The 23,636-nt window shown below is 45.2% G+C and overlaps 1 protein-coding gene across 3 annotated transcripts in view; it reads left to right on the top strand.

The window, feature by feature from the left end:
* PHC3 (polyhomeotic homolog 3) overlaps window positions 1-23,636 on the top strand; it is a 627,291-nt gene that overhangs the window by 508,461 nt on the left and 95,194 nt on the right. For all 3 annotated transcript variants that reach the window (XM_078666127.1, XM_078666126.1, XM_078666128.1), the window contains one exon: window positions 15,267-15,495. In XM_078666127.1, the coding sequence (XP_078522253.1) occupies window positions 15,267-15,495 (229 nt within the window). The remainder of the gene's footprint in view (window positions 1-15,266; window positions 15,496-23,636) is intronic.

Here is a 23,636-nt window from a genome sequence, read left to right as displayed (position 1 = left end):
AATGCACGCCACTAGAACTCCCGTCTATTGACCACGTCTCGATACTGGATTCTGGACTAGAGCCCCTAGGGTTGTGGTCTAGACTGTTCTAGGTGTGATTCTATCTCACTCTAATTCAAGAGCTAACCATCCTCTTCTACCAGATGAGAGATCAGGTCTCAAACATCCCTACTCAACCAGATGGTCTTTTTAGCAACTTGTGAGGTACGAGGGAGAAAGAAAGAACAATTAAATTTGAATACAGTGTAACAAAGTGGGTCACACAATAATCCACTCGACAACTAAATCAGTTAGTAAGATTTAATTATAAATTTAGAAACAGATCGATATAAATCAACCTCAGTATTATCAGATAGAAATACAGAACAAGCAAAATTAGTCCAAATCTTCTAAAGAGATCTACCCTATATAATAAAAAATAGATAACTAGTTCTATAATGACAATGCTAGTAATTAGGAAAAAAGAATTGAGCATTAAATTGCATTACATGGTTCTCAAAGGTAAGCATGAGCATGCCGTCTCTCCATACACTACCTTAAAAGTGACAACCCTAAACTAAGAAATATTGAATAAGAATTACATTTGGAAGGTGTGAGCTGTCAGAGTCTTCAGTAGAAGGAACTCCAACCAAGGGTTGTGTAGCAAGAAGCCACTTAAAGCAGAAGCAGTGGTCTGTACATCATGAAGTCCTAAGATGTCTCTCTGACCCTCACTACGGTACAGCATAATACATTAGTTCCAATCAAGGTAAGTCATATGCTCCTCCAGTAAGTTTCCAGGATTCCACAAATTGGTAACTGGCACCACCTTTCTTACATCGATAAGTTGCTACTTCATTCGTCTTTGGCCAGACTTCTCCTCCTCCATGAGAACTTGCCCCCTTGCTCATTACCGCGTTTCTCCTTGCGAAAATCCATTTTCTCATACGCAGACATAATAATGTATTGCTTATGTAAATCGGCCATTGTGACAAGAAGTTAACAGATGAAAACATTCCCACAAATGGCTGGTTTTGAAAACTAATTTTTCATATTTTTTATTTCAACAGTTAGTTTATTTGGAAAATCGTTGAGGAGTGGAATCCTTATTTGGAAAAAAAATTAAAAGTACCCCAAATAGCCATAAAAGGGCTCAGCACCTGGGTGAAAAAGCCTCAACAGTTAAGAGGTTAATCTGCCTTCTGACTACCCAGCCTTCCTTACGAGCAGGTATAATGAACATGGAGTTGTGTGGGTGGATGCTACATGGAGAAGTTGCTAGAGATGGGCAAGTCAAGAAATTCATAGGGAGAGCAGAGCCAGGGAGTTAAAAATGTTATTTTTGTAACAGGTATTTCACTTTGATACAATAGATTGTATCATTGCTTTGCCATTCTTATTTTTTTTAAACATGCTCCCTTCTCCATTACAATTTCCGGCAGTGATGCCACGAGTGAAGCAAGAGCTTTCATTTTGTAATTTGCATTGCACATGTAGTCAAAATAATCATGGTATGCAGAGAAATGCTTTGCTTATGAGTCAGGTTTTTATTTAGCACATACCCTGAACTGAATTTCTAGAAGGTAATCTTGGATGCTCACTTAAAAGGAGGCAGAGTGAAGTAAAGTAATTTGTGTAAGAAAACACAATTAAGTTGATTGAGAAAGTACGGATGTAAACCTAATTTTCATGGTTACACATTGTGCTATTCTGCTAGTGAATGAATACCTTCTTAGGTAACCCTTTTTAGGTCTCGCCTGGCGTTGCAGCACGAAGCGCTGTCGCCAGCGAGACTTATTGTTGTTGTATAGCCTCCCAAGTGGTACAGGCCGGTTCACGAGCAGATTGTGGTCTGTTACGCGCCGCGCTTGTAAGATGCGCTTGCATTTTGAACGTGCGCGCGCACACGCACCAGCCGCCCCCAGCCACTGCATGCATACTAGATCGGGCGCTTGTTTTCCCCACTTCGACCACTGGAGCAGAGTGAGAACGACTGAAGACGTCCAGCGAAATTTGTACGCAACAATATCTGATGGCGTGTTATTCGTTGAAGTACAGCGAACATAACTTATGTAAGACTGTAATGTAAACAACGGGTCGGCCGCTGAGAGAAAGCAGGCATCTCTGGCGAACGCAGCGGCCCTATTAGAGAGGAATTTGCTCTTGTCAAAAATGCGAGACGGACAAGAGGAAAGGAGACTTTATTGTCACCACTTATGAAATTATAGTCCAATAAGAAGTTGGAGCTGATGATATTAGATAGCAATTATAGAATGTGAAATACTTAATGAATACAAAAACATTCATTTATTTTCTTAAAACGCAGGAGTTCACAGCTAGTTTGGTGTGTCCCTCGGGAAAGGTGTAGTTTCCCTGACATTTTTCATCAGTGGGGTAAGGGACCTGGCGCATCATCAGCCTGTTTTATTGCCAAGTCGGAGTATAAGGATGAGCGACCCCACAAGGGCCACCACGTCAATGGGATAACATGAGGCACCGACGGAATACTCCCAGGTCTCCAGAGAGCTCGTTAGTTGCAGTAACATCTACAGACCTCCAGACTAGCTTCAGACAGTGTGCAAAAATAACCTGAACTGTGTTAACTCTCGCTATGAGCTATGTGGCGAAGATACCATATCTGCATACATAACACCTTCCAACAAAGCTCCAATGCCAGCGAACCACTGACAGAAGGTACATCAGCCAATCCTACGACAAGACGTCCGCCAACCAATGCCAGGGCATCATACTCCGTCCGACACTCCAGGAATGTCTCCGCCTCCCTGAAAGGTTGAAGTCTCCTGTGTGTGTTACATATTGTCCCTGCGCCCAGTAAAGCTCGTAATAATTACGGGTTATAATGCCCCCGCAGAAGAAGAATTTGTAGACTGTGAGATAGCTGTCAAGGCCGGGGCATTCTGCAGGAGTTACTCCCCTCGGCGGGCTCTGTCTGCAATGGGAAGATAGGGGAGGGAGAGCGGATTTCGCTGTCCAGCCATCATGCATGACTAAGGGGAGCTGTGGGACCTGCCACTTTCGCCCCACCATGGAGGCGGGGGTCTCCTCGGAGATGCTGAGGACTATGGGTTGGCAGCCGAGATCGACGCCTCTGAGATGTCGGAGCTTCCGAGGCCCGAGCGGAGCCTGTGCCTGTGGCGGGGAGAGGCACTGGCCCGAGCTGGACGCGTGTCGGAGGCTTTGGACTCTTACAGCTCCGCGGCAGCGCTGGGGAGGCTGCGGCGGAGGAGCTGGGGCCTTTGGTGGAGAGCGTAGCGAGCAGCCTGCGGGGGAAGGACTTACCGGCTGCACCGGTGGAATGTGACTCTAGACCGGCAGGCCTCCCCCCGATGCTGTGCTCGCACATACAGCCCTGCGCCGTGCACATCTCCTGTCCCAGTTCCAGAGCAAGTCAGCCTCCTGCAATCACACACACACACACACACACACACACAGGGGACTCTCGTCGCCCCCCCCAGCTTAGGCAAGCAACTCATGAACGCGCGCTCACACACACTCCCCCCCCCCCCTTCACTCACCAGGCTACAAGGTCCATCACGCTCAGGACTCCCCTGGTGTCATCTCCGCCGCCACTCCTCCTTATGTGTGCAGCCACCGCGTCCTTCCTCCTACGTCTCTACAGCATTTCACAGCCTCCCCTGGGGCGGGACTTCCGCCTTCTGCTCCTCTCATCCAGGCACTTTGTGGGCACGGGCTTCCCGCAGAAGGCGGATGTCCCGCCCCAGGGGAGGCTGTGAAAGGCGTGGGTGACCTTTGATCTTCGTGTTTGTTTTCGTGCTCTTTCCGACATGCCGTAGAGCGAAGCTCCTTTAAAACATCACATGTAGTTCATTGAAAGTGTTTCATTAATTCTGGAATCAGTGCACACATGTGCATGCCCCACAAACACGCACGTCTGTACATTTACATGAGGGTGATAGGAAGAGGATAGCGAAATGGAGACAAATGCTGTTCACCTTTCAAAACTAAAACAACGCGATAATACAATACTGCCCACCCACGCAGGAGACCCAGCATGTGTGCCACTATATTAACTAACGCTGCATGTTTTACAGACAGCATCTGTTAGCTACAGCTGGTGTTAAGGGTTCGTCTGCTTGCAGCAGTGTGCATAGCTGCGCTGCCCAGCCAATCTTCAGCAAGCTGCCGGCATTCTGAGTCCAGGTCCTAAACCCATTGTATGGACGGACTCAGATACTCCTGCACCCCCCTATTCCCAGCCGATAGCCTTATACTGGCCTCTGCAGAGGTGCCAGACACGGGTGAGTGGCTTCCTTTGTGTCAGGATGGAGATTTAAATCTCCTAATAAATAATATGCACCCCTGCCAGAGCGGTTCCTGTATCAGTTCTTTCCTGTAACATCCCAGTTGTCACGTTGGTGAGAAATTGCACAAATAGGGTACCTACAAGTGGTAAATTAATTAAAGGGATGCATACCCCGCCATAAAAACAACTGACAAAACACTTAATGCTGACACATTTTTGTGTTACTAAAAAATAAGAGAAGAGAAGTCCTGCTTTTTAATTGTAATAGCGCTGTATATTGTTAGAGGGAGAGAGGCTCATGGTTACTTTTTCCATAGTTCTTTTCTTTTTAAAATTGTTAGAAATCACATCCAAAACTCACCTTCCTTCAGGATAGTACTAGTTTTATGAGGTGGACACACACGGGTGCAGGGAGTTACCAAACCTCTTTAGTAACCACAGCGTAATTCACAATAAGTGGTTATTGCAAAGCCACTGCGGCCGTTGATTGTCATGTTGGATTCACAGAGTTAGCTTCCAGCACACCCCAAGACGTTGTGGAAGAGACACGGGAGATCGCAATCAGTGATTCATGAAATAGTTTACGCTTCTCTTACATTATAGTACAGTTCCCCAAAGGGGAGTCTGCAAGGCTTCTGGCGCCAAAGAGACTGCTCTATTCTAAAAGAAGAGTAATTTACAAGATGAAGTTTGGCCACCTAAAACCACATTAATCATATGGTTTTTTAAGGGGTACCACATGCTTTGCAATTAGTATTTGCCACACTGAAGGCCTCTTCAATGTTTTTACATGCTTACATTATATTTGGAACCCAGTAAAACGCCACAGCAGGGCACTCACCCTCTAGTAAGAGGTAATCTTAGTTAAATTAACTGCATTTTAATTTAAGTGCTACAGCCAAAAATATAACATTCAAGCTCCTGTTTGGTCACCAGGAGTCTTGCTTTTTTAATATATGATCTCTCCTCACTCTATCGTCCTCACTCTATTTATCGCCCTCACTCTATCTATCTATCTTTCTATCGCCCTCACTCTACCTATCTATCTATCTATCACCCTCACTCTAGCTATCTATCGCCCTCACTCTATCTATCTATCTTTCTATCGCCCTCACTCTATCTATCTATCGCCCTCACTCTATCTATCGCCCTCATTATCTATTGCCCTCACTCTATCTATCTATCTATCTATCTATCTATCTATCTATCTATCTATCTATCTATCTATCTATCTATCTATCCATCTGTCTACCTCACTCTATCTATCACCCTCACTCTATCTATCTCACTCTATCATCCTCACTCTATCTATTTATCTATCTATCTATCCATCTATCCATCTATCGCCCTCACTCTATCACCCTCCCTCTATCTATCTATCGCCCTCCCTCTATCTATCTATCGCCCTCACTCTATCTATCTATCTCCCTCACACTATCTGTCTATCTATCACCCTCACGCTATCTGTCTATCTATCACCCTCACTCACTCTATCTATCGATCTATCTATCGCCCTCACTCACTCTATCTATCGCCCTCCCTCTATCTATCTATCGCCCTCCCTCTATCTATTGCCCTCTATCTATCTATCTATCTATCTATCTATCTATCTATCTATCTATCTATCTATCTATCACCCTCACTCTATCTTGCTATCTACCTATCTGTCTCCCTCATTCTATCTGTCTATCTATCGCTCTCCCTCTATCTATCGCCCTCCCTCTATGGATCACCCTCACTCTATCTATCTATTGCCCTCCCTCTGTCTATCTATCGCACTCACTCTATCTATCGCACCACAACATCACTATGTGCTACCACAGCATCACTGAACGCCACAGCATCACTCGTCGCCACCACAGCATCACTCGTCGCTACCACAGCATCAATCTGTGCTACCATTCAACAACAACTGGTTCAAATATGTTCTCTCAATATTTCAAGCTTTATTACAAATGTAACAAAAATATGTTAATATTTCACTTCTGTTCTTGAATTTTCAGCACAATAACATACACTGAACATAGTCTTCACAAAAGTTATTTATAAAACTTCAAGCTATTGCCATTATACATTACAATAAGTTTTATTTCAGCATTAAGTATTAAAAACAATTAAAAGCCATTGATATGTGTAATATCAATACATCTAAGTCACATAAATACAACACATTTTGCATTACAAATGCTATAGGTGTCACATTTGCAAAAGTTAAAACTATTAGCATTGTAAATGACAACGCTATTAATTTAGCTATTTTCAAAACCAACACATAAATAAATATTTGTCATTAACAACACCAATAGCTAAAACTTTCCTAATGCGAGACCTATTGCATTGCAAATGCGTGTATTTCTTGACAACATTGGACAAAAAAGTCTGTAACGACACCCCACTGCTGAGAGCCAGCCAATTCACGCATGAAAAATAAAATGATAAAACAGTTTTATCATAATTGTATTTTTGGTCGTGCAGGCAGTCAGTCAATTCCACTGTGTTTTTGCACTAGTCTTAGGACGGGGCCATCCTGATGGACAGCAGCTGCAGCAGGCAGTAGTAGTGGTGCGGTGGGCACCACAAGTGTGCATGTCGGTTTGGCCGGCTGTCTTAGGATGGCCAAACCGACATGTGCCCTTAGATCTCTTCAACCCGATCTGTTTTGCTCATCCGGGTGGGGCACAGGTTCCCAGTCCCAGGCTTAGATCAATCCCTGTGCTTCTCTCATGTTGAGTAATAGTGTTACCAGCAAGAGAGCAGAGTCTGGTTTGGCGTAGGGGAGTCTGGGAGCATGTATGCCCTCATGGACTGCCTGGACAGGAGGAGAAGAGCACTGAGGTGGCGGCCAGAAGCAGGCCAGTAATCTTTAGGGTAGGATAATGCCCCTCTTGACATGGTCACCCCCACTTTTCGCCTGGTACTTGATGCAATTTGGACTGAAGTGCACTGGGTTCCTGCTAACCAGGTTCCCTGTGCCAGGGCTTGTCCCCCTAAAACAAGGTTACTGTTCAGTTGTTCCCCAACTGACAAAACCTTTAGCCCCTCTGTAAGTCCCTGGTAAATAGTACCCCCTGGTAGTTAGGACATGGGTACTAAAGAGGGCCCCTAAGGACTGCAGCATGTATTGTAACCCTTAGGGACCCACCACCAAACTCATGCAGACTGACATTGCAAGCTGCATGAAATGGTGCAGGCAAATGTGAAAACAAAACACAGCACACCCCCTGTGTACCACGCCCACAGACACTGCATGCATTATATGTAATTCACCCCTACAGCAAGCCTAATAGCCCTTAGACAGGGTTCATTATAGCACATGTGAGGAAATATCTGCACAAGCTGATATGCCACTGTGTTGTCTAGTTCAATTGCTAGATAGTACAAGTGAACAGCGGAGCCATCTTAAAACATGTACTGGGCACTGGTCATTATGAGTTCCCCAGCTACATGATGGCTTCACTGAAACCTATGGCATTTGATATCAAACACCTTGTCATAATGAATTCATACTGATGTCAGTAGTGGATTTATAAAGATATGCATCCAGAGGGCCCATTAGAGGTGCCCGCTGAAATGCTACCAACCTCTTAGTGTGCTGTCTGACTGGGATTGTCCAGCATGCCTCCACAAATGAGTTTCTGACCCCTGGAGGTGAGAGCCTGTGCTCTCAGAGGTCAGAAACAATGCCTGCTCTGGCAGGAGGTGTTTACACCTCCTCCAGTCCGATGACTAGTGAATCTGCCGCCTTTGATATGCGACCCCAGCTTCCCCCAGACCTGGGAGATGCCTGAACCCTGTCTTGAGGCCTATTTTGCACCAGGACAGGTGGGAAATCAGCTATGCAATGAGACGTGGTACACTGCCAGGCCAGTCACACCCCTAAAGTGGGCTGCCTGATGTGCTCCCCAAAAGAAAGATTCACCTTACAAAAGTAGAAAGACCAAGAAGAGTCGAAGAAGTGAGAACTGTGGACTACCGGTGAACTTTGATGCCAAACCATGCCTAACTGCTCCTTTCCCAATAATCATGACAACCCGACTTGTCCTGCAGCTGTGCATCCTCCAAAAGCCTTGGATAGCCAAGCTGTCAGTATCTCCCTCAATGTAGAGGAGCCAGTTCTCTTCAACCTGCAGGCACCAATTGCAACATCTGGTTCACTGTTATGCTGACCACCAGGTCCACCGATGTAGCAGCCACCCAAGAGGAGGTCACCATGCTCCCAGAGGTCATATCCACCTCCCTGCCAAGTGTGAAGACGCCAGGAACCAATACCCGTGGTACCAGACCCCTTGCAGCAACCAAAGCCTCTTTGAAGTCCAATTCGGACTCCAACGCTGCAAAGACTGACCAGCCAACAAGGGACATCAGCATTCCAGAGGCCAGCCCAGGGAGTGACCCAGCTGTCCTGTTTTTTCCCCCTTTGCAGGTCTGACCGTTAACGGTGAGTGCCTTTGACGCATGGGCCCTGCCGACCAAAACCCTCTGCACCCGAGCTCCCCGGCCCAGGTCTACGACAACCGACGGTGCCCGCCCATACTCCCAGGACCCTCATGAACTGCGCACCTCGTTAAGAGCTCCCGGACTTGTCCCCAAGTCCCCCTCTTTGCCTACGGTGTAGCGCAGAAGTCTACCATCCCATCCAGAACCTCTGCACCTGGACACTCCTGGGCAGGTAAATCCCAAACTGCTGGTGGTTCTTTGGACCTTAGCACCCTAGCACCTTTAGTCCTAAAGGTACCCTTAAATACGATTGCAAGTACCTGTATACAGAATATGTCTCTTTCTCTATAGTAAAGCATTACATCGTAAATACGCATTTGTATGACAATTTTACTTGCACGTAAAAATATATATCTTGAAAAATACTTACCCAATAACAACGTTCTCTGTGTTAAAATAGATCTAAAAATACCTGTTCTTTTTCTAAATTGGTCTAGAGTTTCTTCTTGAGTGTGTGTCTCATTTATTGACACTGTGTGTTCAACAAATGCTACCCTCTGATAAGCCTAAACTGCTCACCCTCACTACACCAAAAGAGAGCATTTAGGATTATTCATTTAAGCCCTGTAAGTCAGTAAGGTTTATGTGGACTTTCTACATAGTGTACCTCTTTTTGGTACATTATGTAAACAGCCAGTTTCCTACATTTTGATACTCCATAATTGTAATCGTAGTTCAGATTCCAAATTGTAAATTACTTCTCCTCGCGGGTTCCTGCATTTTTTTTTTACAGTGCTAAAAATTGCTTGCAAACAGAGGAATTCAACTTCAATGCTTCCCTGGACTCTTGGCCTATTTCACCGTAATGCATAACTCGAATATTTAAAAGGCAGCATAAGGAGCTGGTATTATTGTTAGATCAACATGTATTTTCCTGTCACATGAGGTACGCACAAAATTAGAGTGGTGCGAAAAGGTATGGGATAATTTGGTACGTCAGATAACAAGCAAGTACGAAAAAACTGCAAGGCAAAGTTTGAAGGCCAGACAATGATTTGGAATCATTCCCAAGTTTGCACTTGGAAGACGTCTAAGGCAGATTCTTAATGCCCTCATAATCGTCACTATTAAAATTCAAATTGTATATTTTTTCTTTCTGTTGCCTGAATGTTTTTTTTCTTACAAGCCGGCAGCGTCTGCCTGCGCTTGCGTAGACCTCTGGTCTTCCTGCAGAAGCTCTCTTCTAGAACGCTTGCTTGTCATGAGCCTGGAACCTAATTGAGTCCCATTAATCTTTCCTTCCCGTAAGCTGTGGCATAAATTTAAGTTGTTCGACTTTTAACACCACGCCAACCAGAATCTCTTGTTCAAAGCCATTTATGCTTGCTTTCGGTGGCAATCCTAATGCCTATTTCTACTCAAGTGAATAAAAAGAAAAGACGAAAAGACTTTTAGACAGGAGAAAATATTTTCTTTTTAAAGAGCCCCAACTTTTTCAATCCCGCTAAAAGACCTTTCTGCACATAATTCAATATGACTAATTGCAGCCAGCAGCTGTGGGTGCTTCCCTAAGCCTGGTTAGGGCATTTTCTCTGCACTGCAAGACACTAGGCCAGCACACACTTTAAAGGACTGAAGTTGTTGCGCTGTATAATTTGCACATTACAGTAACTGTTGAACATAGTAATGCAATAAGATAAGGGGCAATTTTGTATGTGGTTGATATTTCAAAAATGTACGTTCCCACTGCTTTATAAATCTTGCCTTCTCACTAAATTCATCTGCTTTCGAATGCACCATATGCCAATCTATTTGATTTTTTTTCTTAGGTCTTGGGAGGAGCACCCAACCTGGACCCCATGTTTGTCCATTAAGCTTGCTCACTTAGTTCGCAACATAAGTCATGCCCAACTTTTACCCTACCACTTTCAAATGTCACCAGCCACAACTGAGTAACAATATAAAGCGTGGCGAAGGTTGTATTTAATGTTTGTAAGATTACTTCCTGTGATGTCCCTTCCTGTGACTTCTTAGGCTCACTGATCATATGACTTAACTTCTGATAAATTCATTTATGCTAATTAGTACTCACTTGAGAGCTGTGGTGACACTCATTTCCGTAGGCTACTCCTGGAACCTAAGAAAGATACAAGTTATTGGTTGTGGTTAAAATAATCACACATCTCTACTGAGGTATCAGTCCCTTTGAGCCACATCTTTTAGAAGCAGATGTGCTTCATAGGACTCAGGGAGTAGCCATCACTGCTATGTAGGGACGGCTGATATTTTATAAACAAAAAACTTGTTCCACTCATGTTAACCTGCCTTCATTTTCATTTACCTTTGCCTTGTTTACTTACCCTCAGGTCTCAACAATCCACACCTCTGAGCTCAACCCCCTTTACAGCTATCAGCCATCACTCCACCTCATATGATGCTTTCCCAACCTAACAGTTTGTTCACACCCATTGGCTGATCAGTAGAGCAGAACTAAGGTCTTTTCATACGCTCCTCTCCGCTGGCAATTTGCAAGGCTTGTTATGTAAAATAATCCTAAGGTGCATGCCCACTCTGCTAATTAAAACAAGCATTTGAAATGCTATAGGTCTCGCATTTATGAGAGTTTGAGCTATTGGCATTGTAAATGAAAATGCCTTTTATTTAAGTGTTGTTTTTAAAACAGATAATTAAAAGGCTTTGTTATTTACAATGTCAATTGCTTAAACTCTCGCAATTGCGAGACCTATTGCATTGCAAATGCGTGCTATAACATTTTTAAAAAGCATTAGGAGAGAGGGTGTCCTGCCGGCAGCGGCTTGCAGGACAAAGCTATTTGAGAAAATAGTGCTCGGCGGCTGTATTTAAAGCCTCCCAAGCAACAACACACGTAACAGGGGGTGTCGCCATAGGAGGATGCAAAATGAGACAAGGCGGTACTAAGGAGGGACTACTAAGCCTTTTGACCAATGAACAGCCACAGTTTACAGTGGACAATGACACAGGCCAATGAAAAATGTGGGCGGAGCTTTAAGTCCCTACTTCAATACAGCATGCCTCACAGAGCACCACATGTGCTGCCCAGGCTCGACCTAAAAAGAAGAGACACTGAGTCTCTTGGTTTGCACCACCGACTGCCTGTTCACAGTGGCAGCTTGGAAAACCCCAGAATGAAAGAAGCCAAAAGCAACAGCGGAACATGTACTCCAGCAGTCTATGTGCCTCACAGTGTGGTATGTCTGCTGCATGTGGACCCCAGCCATATGATCAGTGTACTAAAGCACCCTGTCTGGAGACAATATTAATCTATCACAGTATTGCTTAAGAGTGTTTCTGTAATAGATCACAGCTTTGCTTAACCCCTTGCCTGAGGGGCTAATTCACCTGCTGTGCTGGGGGCGGTGGGGCGGGGGGGCGCGCACAGCGCCCCAATGCTCATGACGAGCTCAGCTCGTCATGAGCCACGGTGGCCGTGTGCTCATGACGAGCTGAGCCCGTCACGGCCACACCCGTTACTTTAGAACGTTCAGCACAGCGGGGGAATTAGCCCCGCGTGCGAGCGTTGCGGCCGTTATGACGAGCATACGGCCACCGTGGCTCATGACGAGCTGAGCTCGTCATGAGCATGGGAGGGGTTAAGAGTGTTTCCGCTTACTGTACTTTTTGGAGGTTTCCAATTTTCATTTAACAGTCCTGCCTGTGAGATTCTCACTGAATCTGATCAATAGTAGAGAGAAACATTAACATTACAGCGCCATTTTAATACTACAGTTCACACACCATCAAGGGGCATACCAACCTCAAGATTTAGGCATCACATTTGTTAGAGCTTTTGGGCCAGATGTATCAAAGGGGTTTACTCATTCTGGGTCTATGGGAAAATATGTTCATTCATATGTCCCCAAGTGTGCTTCAAATCAAAATGTACATTATTATTAGTGTACAGAGTAATTAATCTACACTTGAATGTACATATGTATACTAACAAGAAGCTATTACAGTTAAAACAAACTTGCGATGGCACGTAAAAGTGATTTCTTTCTGGTTTATACTAACTAAACCTTGATTAGGCCACAACGCTACTTTAATGAAATTGAGTATATCATCATGTTTTTTCTCCGTTCATATTTACGCCCGACAAGATGAGCAGCAAGATACAAATTGTTTATTTCGAATGACGCTGTTCTCGATCTCGAAGAGTGTCCACTTGCGTAAGCTTTCTGAAAGTTTTCCAAGGACCTTCAGCTTGCATGCGGTATAACATTCATTCACAGTGGCTCTCTTATGTTTAGGTAACTAGTTTGTTCTTACACCTCTGTAGGACATTCGGTCAGAAGGGCCGAATCAATATTAATTTGATGGGTTAGTGCTAAAGTAATAGGGTAATGTGATGTTTCCATTCATAAAACTGATTTGTTGGAGCAATGATTGGACCTTGCTAACTTCGCAGATTTTGTACTTTCATAGGAATGTAAACCTCTAAATAAGCACTTTTATTCAAGGGTGTGCCAGATCCTTTTGGTTTTTACTAGGGATACTATTTGGGTTCTTACTGATTTTGCTACACATTTTGAGACCTCACCTATTTCTGATTTTGCCTATTATGCCGTATAGTTACGGAGAGTCTTCATGGCAATGAATATATGCGTTTAAATTAGATACTGCCACTTAATTTTTCTAATTCTGTATTGTACCTTTGAATTTTGAAATAAACCTTCTTTGTTTTTCTAACTCTAAAAATCTCTTATTGAGTTATTCCTTATTGACTGTATTTTTTAAATGTTGTTTTGAACCTAGTTTCTGCAACTAATAACTTCATGATTCGAGGTTAACACCATCCCCAATCCACCCAACATTTGGTTGTGCTCTTTAATTTTAGATTTACAAGGAGTACAGCGAGCCAACATGTTTCTAGAGGAAAATGTTCCCACTCCATAGACAGGCTTCCACACATCTCCCGTTTATTGTGGGCCACCAATATCAATGATTTTGGTACAAACACAAACATGAAACTAACACTTCCACTGTATTCTGTTTGAAGTAGTTCCCTCTATCGCTGTTTTTTTCCTGTCTCATCAAGGATAGGTGTGCCCCCGTACATGCTCTTTGCCAATGTAAGAACCTATACCCTCCTGATTAAAATACTTAATCTGAACAGTTGGGGGTCTCCCTGTGCTCTGCTTCAACGAGCATTGGGTGAAGTGCCAGATTCCTGCACTCATTTCCATACAGAATTCCCTGCTTGAACGGGTGTTCTGTGTTGTAGCACTACTTACTGGGTTCGCAGGACATGAAGAAGTGTGTCCCCCGGTACAGGCGAGAAGCACCCTTTACCTGTGGTGATTGTCCTTCACAGGCTCAGATGATCTTCTGTAAGTTATTGAGCAATGTTTGTTTCTGCAAGTCACCTTTAAGAAGTAATCTCTTCCAAGGCTGATTGGTTTGCTGTGCTGTGTCTGTTCAGGTCAAGATATTTCAAGGAATTAAAGACTAATAATAGTCTGAGACTGAAAGGAACACCTTGAATGATATAGCTGGGGCACAAGCTTAATAAAAGGATCAAGAGCATCCTTTAGATCAAGCCCCAGACAGAATCCCAAAAGAAAATAAGTTCCATGGGCACAAATGGGGAAATGTTATACCTTATTAGAAGGAATCCACTGCTAACCCTACAGTTGTTTCTCTTTTGGCAAATAGGATGCATCAAGTTGTGGTAGTGCTTGTCAAATCCCAGTCATCTGACCAGGTAGATAAAATGGTGGGAGGTGCCTAAAAGGCATAAAATGAATGTGTGTTTGTCTAAATCAGTGATATTGATGGTCCACATTAATAAGGGACCAATGGGAAGCCTGTCTATATAGTGGGATATGCTCAATCATTAAGTACTGAGACAAGGAAGTAACTTGGTGTTATTACGATAACTGGTAAGTAACTAATCATCTGTACCCATATCACAAACATATTTTGAAATTTAAAACCCTAAGCTTGTGCCTACATCTTAAATACATTTCAGGCTATCTTGAAATTTAAGACGATTTCATTACTCCTCTTAGGATTCTGTCATAGTCACATGTTCCCAGGAGAAGTTCTGGAGTTCTCTGTGAATTGCATTATACATCAGATTTTTTTGAATGAAATAATGCGCCAAGTATACATATATATGGTTAAATATGCCACACAAGGGTGTTTGCTCTTTGAAAATTGTTTTTGTTTATCCTAGAAAATGCTCACAACATGCCATTTTATGTAGGTTTGCTCACAAGTAATGTTATACGTTACTGGTGCAAATTTTGCTTGTACAGAAATCCATTCTCAACTGTAAATTAAAGTTTAGAGAGTAGTGGACTTGAACTTGCATCCGTAAATCATTGTATTTGCATACCTGAACCCAAATCCCTTTGTGAACTGGGCCTTCTTTGTTTATATTTTTCATATTATCTGCTGAGACCCTGTTGTTCAATTTCAATTTATTGGATTGATGTTACGATTGGACATGGTTTCATTTGCAAGTTCTTTGCTGATTAATATACATAGAGCAGGATGTAAAACCTGGTATTGCTTATTCCAGCTTCCAAATCCTTATCCACCTGGTGACGATGCATTATTGCCTCCGCATGAGGACCCTAAGCCAACTGCCATGACAACACGTCTCAGAAGACAAGCTGAGAGGGAACGAGAGTTGCGGGGGAAAAGAAAAAGGAAAAATTCAGAACGGTTAGATCCACCACAGCATAAACAAAGGTGTCCCTCTCTTTGGACAGTTGAGGAAGTTTGGGTCTTCGTACAATCTTTGCCAGGTACTTGTTTTTAATCAAGATAGTAGCATTATTCTTTTTTTCATACTATATATGATGAGTATTTGGGTATATTGTAGGTGGAATATATTGTGTTCCTATACCCAGTTTAGGGATTTAAGGACAAGGAAAAAACATTTCCTTTCAGTAAATTATAGTATCTATGGATTGAACCACAATCCAATAGCTGTTCAACTCGTTGCCATTTGAAGACAGCAGTACTGTCTGTTTTTTCAGATGTCCTTATTTCGCTCCGTCATCCAATTTCAGCTCTTTTATCCATATATTTACAAGTACAATTTGCCTATTACATTAATCTTCCATCTGCATAGAGGCACAACTGTCTTACACATTAGTTAACTCAACAACACAAAATGTTTTGGAAAATAATGACATATTGTGCTATAGGGTATGATCAAGTGAGAATGAATCACTTGTCCTGTGTATTACCAGGGTCAGGGTTCCTGATTGTCTTAAAAAAACCCTCATTCACTAATTAACCATATGTGCGGTATATCTTGGTTCTCTTTATTTTGTCTTCATGCTCTTTTCTTTCCAGTTGTAGACACAGTCACATCTACAACTGGTAAGTGTCCAAATGTGTTCACTTAAGAAGGGTGAGTGCAATACTTGCCCCTGCACGTAATCTTAATCCAACATGTGTCCCTTGGTCCTTAAGAAAGCCCATAGTCCCGATTGGGCACAGAAGGGCTGAAACATGTCGACCACTCACAGACAGGTGGGATAGAACAATAACCCTTCTAGCACCACACCATCACTTTATTTTTAACTTTTGCCCCATCTACGAGAAAATAAACACTGGGTCAATAGATGTAGGCAATTTTAGCTTCACTCCACTCCACATTCACTTTCCGTAAACACTACTGTCAATACCAGTTGGTCCTCCTCCAGGTGGAGGAAAGCATAATTAAGATCCAATGAGGATGCTTTTCACGGAACAATCTCTGCAGAGAACCAAGATATACCGCACATATGGTTAATTCGTGAATGAGGGTTTTTAAGGCTATCAGGAACCCTGACCCTGGTAATACACAGGATAAGTGATTCAATCTCCCTTGATCATACCTTACATGGCCGGAAGCCGAATGAATCATAACTTCTCTCTTCCATTTTGTTGATTATGATAATATTGTGTTAAAGATCACAGTAAAATCCACTGTGTACCTAGTTGCACATCAAAATTTGCCCCAAACGATTTCAAACCTTATCAAATGAGTCTGAAGGGTAAATATTTGAAGCATTTGAATGCACTTACCTACTAAAATCACAAGAACTACAATAACCATAAACAGTAAGTTGTACCAAATACATTTTTGGGGATTTGAATGGCCCGCAATACCAATTCTTACTGTCCAGTCATACTTCCTCCAGTATAACTCTCTCCACTTTTTTTCAACTCTAACGAGGACCAGTATCAATTGCCACCATTATCCCTCCTTCCTTCCCGTTTCTATTCTATGACTCATTAGTGCTAGAACAAAGGTAGGTACATGATACTTTATTACTTTTGTGATTTTGTTTTCCATGTCAATTCATCCACATAAACTAACAATGTACCATGGGACTCTTTTCCACTCGAAATGTGTCATTGAATACCAAAGAGGAAGAAAGATGGTGGCTGCCAGGGCCAGACTGGCCGTAGCGGGCACCGGGCAATCCCCCGGTGCGCCGCACGGGTGGGGGCCGGTTTGGGGCCCCTGGGGGCCGTTTTTGTTAATCGGCCAAAAAACGGCCCCAGCAAAGAGCTCGGCGGCACCTCAACCCCCCGAGGGGGAGGGGGGGGGCCAGCCGAGCACTTTGCCAGGGCCGTTTTTGGTTCCCAGTCCGGCCCTGATGGCTGCAGATTTTAAACTTTCAGCTAATCCATACACATACCTTAATAGGCTCCAGAGGGCTCTCTGGAGCTCTCTCTTCAAAGGGGAGAAGCTTTTGGGGGAGAGAACCAGGGCCAGCTCCTCCGCAATAGCGGAGGAGTATCTCCCCACTGATTTACATTTGGCAACTGCAAAATAAAACAATATCATTTCATCGTTTTATTTTTCGTTTGGTAGCTGAGCCAGTGTGCAGCAGGGAAGAGCCTTGGGAGGGGGAGGAAGAGTGCTATGTGCACTTCTAAGTGGACACGTGTGTTTGGCCGGCCGTCTCAGGCCAGCCAAACACACATGTGCACTTAGGTTTCTCCAACCCGTCTGCATTGAACAGTCGGGCTGGAGAAACCCACAAACTCCGTGGCTTTTCAGCCCACTCAAGCCAATCCCCATGCTGCTCTCCTACTATTAGTGTGTTTTAAGCAACAATATCTCAACCGGATTCAATGAGAAAGGCAAAAATACGTGCATGTACAAGACATTACAAGGTAGCGAAAGAAGGAAAAACTCTCGGTATCATTTTTAGAAAGTGCATGTAGCATCATATATTAAAATTACACTTTATACAGGACAGTTGTAACAGCACTGTTGGCATAAAATGCGATGGCAACCCAAGGGGGCTTTGTGCACTTGGTGCTCGTGAAACAAAGAGTGACGGCGCGAGTGACAGATGGGAAAACACAGCGAAGGACGCAAGTTGACAAGGTAAAAAACAGTATGTACAAAAGTAATGGTTCGTCATCAATGAATGGAGAACAGATAGTCGTTTGTGAACCAAAGTTGAAAGTGCGCCGTGAGTCACGCTGTACGTTGGGTCGACGGCGTTTCAATCCTATCAAGTCAGGATCTTCTTCAGGACCGGGTTGCCAATTTGGAAAGTGATGTGGGCAATGAGCAGTACACTCTGTACTATCCAGTTCTCTTCCAGGGGATCCTCATCAATAGTCATAAGCATTAGAATATTCCCGCCCATGCACGGGACCCCGGAAACAATATATTATATGTGCCCCACATATATTGTAGACATATATATAAATATATATATATATAAAAATAAGCAATTGCAGCCAAATAAACAAAAGAGCTGGAATATGCAGTGAAGAATTTCCACAATACAGTGAATTCTGTATTAGAAACATGAGAAACAACACCAATGCTTGTTTAGAAACTGTTTTAATGTACAGAAAACAGTAGAAATTCTCATAACACACTGTAAGCATATACAGCTCCCAGGCTGCATTGCAAAATCCCAGTCTAAAAAGACTGAAAAGCTAACCTGTAGCTGAATGCACTAAAACTGACGCTGTGCCTTTAAGGCACCTCTGCCCCTAGCTTCCCATCATGCCTCAGGGGTTACAGTTAGGTCAGTTGTTCTTTCCGGCTCCTTCAGGAAGGACCCTGGATACACAGCTCCACACTTTTCTGCCTTTTTCAGTCAGAAAATCTTCTAAAGAACAATTTTTTTGATTTACTTTGACTTTTCACATCATAGTCAAGTAAATAACTGCTTAGCAGTCAATTTTTTGTGAGGTTTTTCCTTTCAGGATGCCCTCTCTATTTGATGATTGCCCTTCTTGTGGCCACAAGAAGGCAAAAACAGACTCTCATGAGGTCTGTATTTTATGCTTGCCAGAGGATCATGATCCTAAAGACTGTTCTCATTGTAAAAAGCTGTCTGACAGAACACTTAAAGACAGAGAGAGGAACAGACTCTATAGTCTGGCCCAGAAATCCATGAGAGGAAGATCTGCGGAGAGAAAGAGTTCAAAGAGACCCAGAACTCCCTCCAAAGGCAAGTCAGAACGTCCATCAACCTCAGCACCGGGCTCGGCGCTGAAAAAACGACATCTGATGGACAGTTCAAGAGAAAAAGCTCCGTCGGCGTCGAGATCGGCGTCGATGAGGAAATCGTCGTCGAAAAGAGGTTCGCCGTCGTCGAGGAAAGCTCCGCCGTCGTCAACCAGGCGACGATCGGCGTCGAGAGAAGCCACGAGATCGCCGTCGACGAGAGGTTCGGCTTCAAGACATAAGTCAACTCCGCCGCCGTCAACCAGGCGACGGTCGGCGTCGAGAGACAGATCACACTCGCCGTCGTCTCGACGTCGACAGGCTTCGAAGAGTGTAACACCTCCGTCGACGTCTCCACGGAGGCGCTCGGCGTCGAGGAGCAAGAGCCCCCTCGGACGATCGTCGTCGAGGAAGGGATCATCTAAGGCACGTCGGCGCTCGTCGTCGAGGATGTCCGATCCTCCGCCGTCGCCACATGCCAGGTCGAGGACATCTCCGTCGCCGACAGATCAACGTCGGTCGACGTCGAGAGCTCCGTCGACGGCAGGACTAGACCGTTCGACGTCGAGACCTCCGTCGACGGCAGGACTAGGCCGTTCGACGTCGAGACCTCCGTCGACGGCAGGACAACGCCGTTCGACGTCGAGACCTCCGTCGACGGCAGGACAACGCCGTTCGACGTCGAGGGAGATGACTCTGTCGTCGGCGCATCATCACCGATCGACGTCGAGGGACCACAGATCATCGTCGAGGCATTCAACGCCGAAAGTTATCGCCCCGTCGACGCCACAGAGGCGTTCGACGTCGAGGGAAAGGCTTTTGAGACGTCCTCCAACACCGGTGAGACGGAGATCACCTTCAGTGCCTTCGACAGTCCTAGTGACACAATCTGCTTCACTCCATTCCTCCTCAAGTGCCTCGGGGTCAACCGGGTCATCTTCGAGGAGTAGGAGTCCGGTTCAGAAGAATCCCCAGCGGGGTTACACTTCACATATAAGACTTTCGCCAAGATGGTATGCTCCTTTGAGTAATTGGAAGGATTCTAAGGCACCAGAGAGACTTCAAAGGGACTTGAGTCCAATCCACAGGTCTCCTCTTCAGCAAGCAGAAGAGACAGAGCGATCACGCTCACGAGAGAGAAGAGCGGACAGGTCACATGCCCCTAGGGTCTCCCGATCACCAAGGAGGGAGCAACCCAAATCTCGAACACCGAGAAAGGAGGTACGAGATGAGAGATCGAGATCTCCAGTACATCAGAGGGTATCACGTTCTCCTCGAAGGGAGGAACGACCTAGGAGATCTCCGGTGAGGAAGGAGCATTTTCACCACAGGAGAAGAAGAACTCCTTCATCCTCCCCTCCAACTTCGCCTAGATCTTCTAAAGGGGACTACTCTCCGACGCTGGCAGACAGCCCTCGCTCAAGAGCTTCCCCTCTGGACGACGTCAACACGTATTTGGACGTTTTGCAAAGGGGTGCTCACAAGCTGAATATAGAAATGACCACTCCAGAGGTGTCCACTACTGTGATTTTTGAGACTCTTCATCACAAATCATATGCACGGCCGTTGCTTCCATTAGCCCCAGGAATAATGGACCCAATCAAAGAGGTTTTCCTCACGCCAGCAACGATCAGAGCAGTCCCGGCACGTATCCAGAAAAAATATAGGCCGGCTGACTCAGATCCTATCTTCGTTAAAGGTGAGCCTGCAGCGGACTCAGTTATTGTAGCCTCAGCTAGGAAGAATCACACGGTCGCTCCTTCTTCGTCAGTTCCTCCTGACAAAGACAGCAAGACGCAAGATTCTTGGGGACGCAAGGTATGCAACACAGCAGCTTCATCCCTAAAAGTCTCTAGTGCATCAGCCCTTCTGGGAAGGTACGATAGAGCCCTATGGGACTCCATGGAACGATTCAAAGAGAAATTGCCCAAGGAGGACCAGAAGGACTTTGAGGAGACCGTGACGGAGGGCTGTTTGGTGGCAAACCAAATGATTTGTTCATCAGCAGATAACGCCCTTCTAGCTGGACATAACTACTCACATGGAGTATGTGCGAGGAGATCCTCTTGGCTGCGTTTAACTGGGCTCAAGCCAGATGCCCAGCAGCGCATACTCAATCTGCCTTTTTCCGGATCTTCACTCTTCGGGGAGCATGCCGATCAGGAAATGGCCCGGATGAAGACCGAGTTAGACACAGTAAAGGCAGTAGGTCTGGAGAAACAGAAAGCACCGTTCAAACAACGCTTCAAGACCAACAAGAACCGGGGAGGCCAACAGAGGGTTCAAACCCCTCAATGGTCTCAAAACAAGCCGCAAGGAAAGCCACAATACAGAGGAGGAAGGTCAAGCAGAGGTAGAGGCGGACATAATCAATCCTCTACCACACCTAGAGGAGGCAAGGCCTGAGCAGTGGCTTCCTCTGTCGCCGTTACCCACTCCAGTGGGAGGAAGTGCTGCACAACATCTGGCAGAGTGGGTCAGCATCACGAAAGATCGGTGGGTGCTGAATATACTGCGCAATGGATATGCGCTACGTTTCAGGAAGAAACCACAACCGGCTCCTCCAAAAAAGTCTCGCTCGTACCAACTAGAGCTCCTCAAAAAGGAGGTGAGCGTCCTCTTAAAGAAAAACGCAATCGAAGTGGTACCCCTATCCCAAAGGGGGAAAGGAGTGTACTCAAGATATTTCCTTGTTCCCAAAAAGGACCAAGAAGGCAAATTCAGACCAATTTTGGATCTTCGACTCCTCAACAAAGTGGTGGTCAAAGAGAAGTTTCGCATGTTGGCACTCCATCAAATATGTCCTCATCTACAGATCGGAGATTGGATGTGTTCGGTGGATTTACAAGACGCGTACTTCCACATTCCTATTACACCAGGTCATCGAAAGTACTTGAGGTTCCTGGTAGGGTCCAGGCATTACCAGTTCAAAGTGCTCCCTTTCGGACTCAAATCCGCACCAAGGGTCTTCACCAAGTGCATGGCAGTGGTAGCGGCGTGTCTACACAAAAAAGGTCTCTTTGTGTACCCATATCTAGACGACTGGCTCCTGAAGAGTCCGTCGCCTCGACAAGCCACCAAAGACTGTCACCTGTGTCTCCAACAGCTACACAGGCTCGGCCTCCATGTAAACTCAGAAAAATCGATCCTGCAGCCCACACAAACTATCCACTATCTGGGAGCAGTTCTAGACACAAAGTTAGGAAGAGCGTTTCCTTCGCAAGAGAGACTTTCTTCCATGGGACAAAAATGCAAAAGGTTACTTCAGATTCCTCGTCCAAAGGTGCGAGACGTAGCGTCTCTGTTGGGCTCCATGGCGTCCTGCATCTTCCTAATACCGAACGCCAGGTTGAGGATGCGGCCTCTTCAAGAGTCGGTGGAGGATCAGTGGGACCAAGCGTCTGGAGATTGGGAGGATCGAATCATCCTGTCTCAAGCAGCGCTGACCTCAATACAGTGGTGGACTTGCCCTCGGAATGTCCTGCAGGGAGTTCCTTTTCAGCAACCTCTGCCTTCTCTGTCTGTGGTAACGGACGCATCTCTAGAAGGCTGGGGTGCTCACATGGGTCATCTTCAGATTCAGGGTCGCTGGTCGACCAACCTTCAGACATACCACATCAACATGCTGGAACTTCGAGCAGTTCATCTGGCGCTCAAAGCGTTCCTTCCAGCAATAACAACGGACAAAGTCCTGGTTCAGACGGACAACACTACAACTATGTTCTATCTGAACAAGCAGGGAGGAACTCGATCTCGCCCTCTGTCTCTGGAAGCCCAGGCGATCTGGCACTGGCTTCTGGCTCGGGGACTGTCGGTGGTGGCAGTGCACCTTCCAGGCGAGCTAAACACAATAGCAGACGCACTCAGCAGGCACTTCGAAGATCAGCCAGACTGGGTGCTAAACGACGAAGTGGTCGAAGAACTCTTCCGTTGCTGGGGTCGTCCAGACATAGACTTATTTGCGGACGACGAAAACGCCAAATGCCACGCCTTCGCGTCCAGGTTCCACCGGCCAGGGACGCAAGGGAACGCTCTCCTGCTGGAGTGGACAGGAATGTTCGCTTATGCTTTTCCCCCTCTGGCACTGATTCCGAAGGTGGTGGCCAAGCTCATCAGATCGAGCATGGACATGATCCTAATTGCTCCGGATTGGCCGCGACAATGGTGGTATCCAGATCTGTTACATCTGTCGCGGTGTCCACACAGACGGCTGCCGTGCAAGCCAGACCTGCTGAGCAAAATGGACGGGAGGATCCTGCATCCCAACCTCCAGTCGCTGAACCTGACTGCATGGCTCCTGAGGTCTTGCAATATGGACACTTAAATCTGCCTCCGGAATGTATGAATATTTTAAGAGAGGCAAAGAGACCTTCCACAAGGACGTCTTATGCGTTCAAGTGGAAAAGATTTTTCATTTGGTGTAAGGACCATGGCTTTGATCCCACCAAAGGGCAAGAAGAGGTAGTC

Source organism: Lissotriton helveticus, chromosome 11 (assembly GCF_964261635.1).
Source record: "Lissotriton helveticus chromosome 11, aLisHel1.1, whole genome shotgun sequence".
Lineage (NCBI taxonomy): Eukaryota > Metazoa > Chordata > Amphibia > Caudata > Salamandridae > Lissotriton > Lissotriton helveticus.
This window is presented reverse-complemented; position numbering and strand designations above follow the sequence as displayed.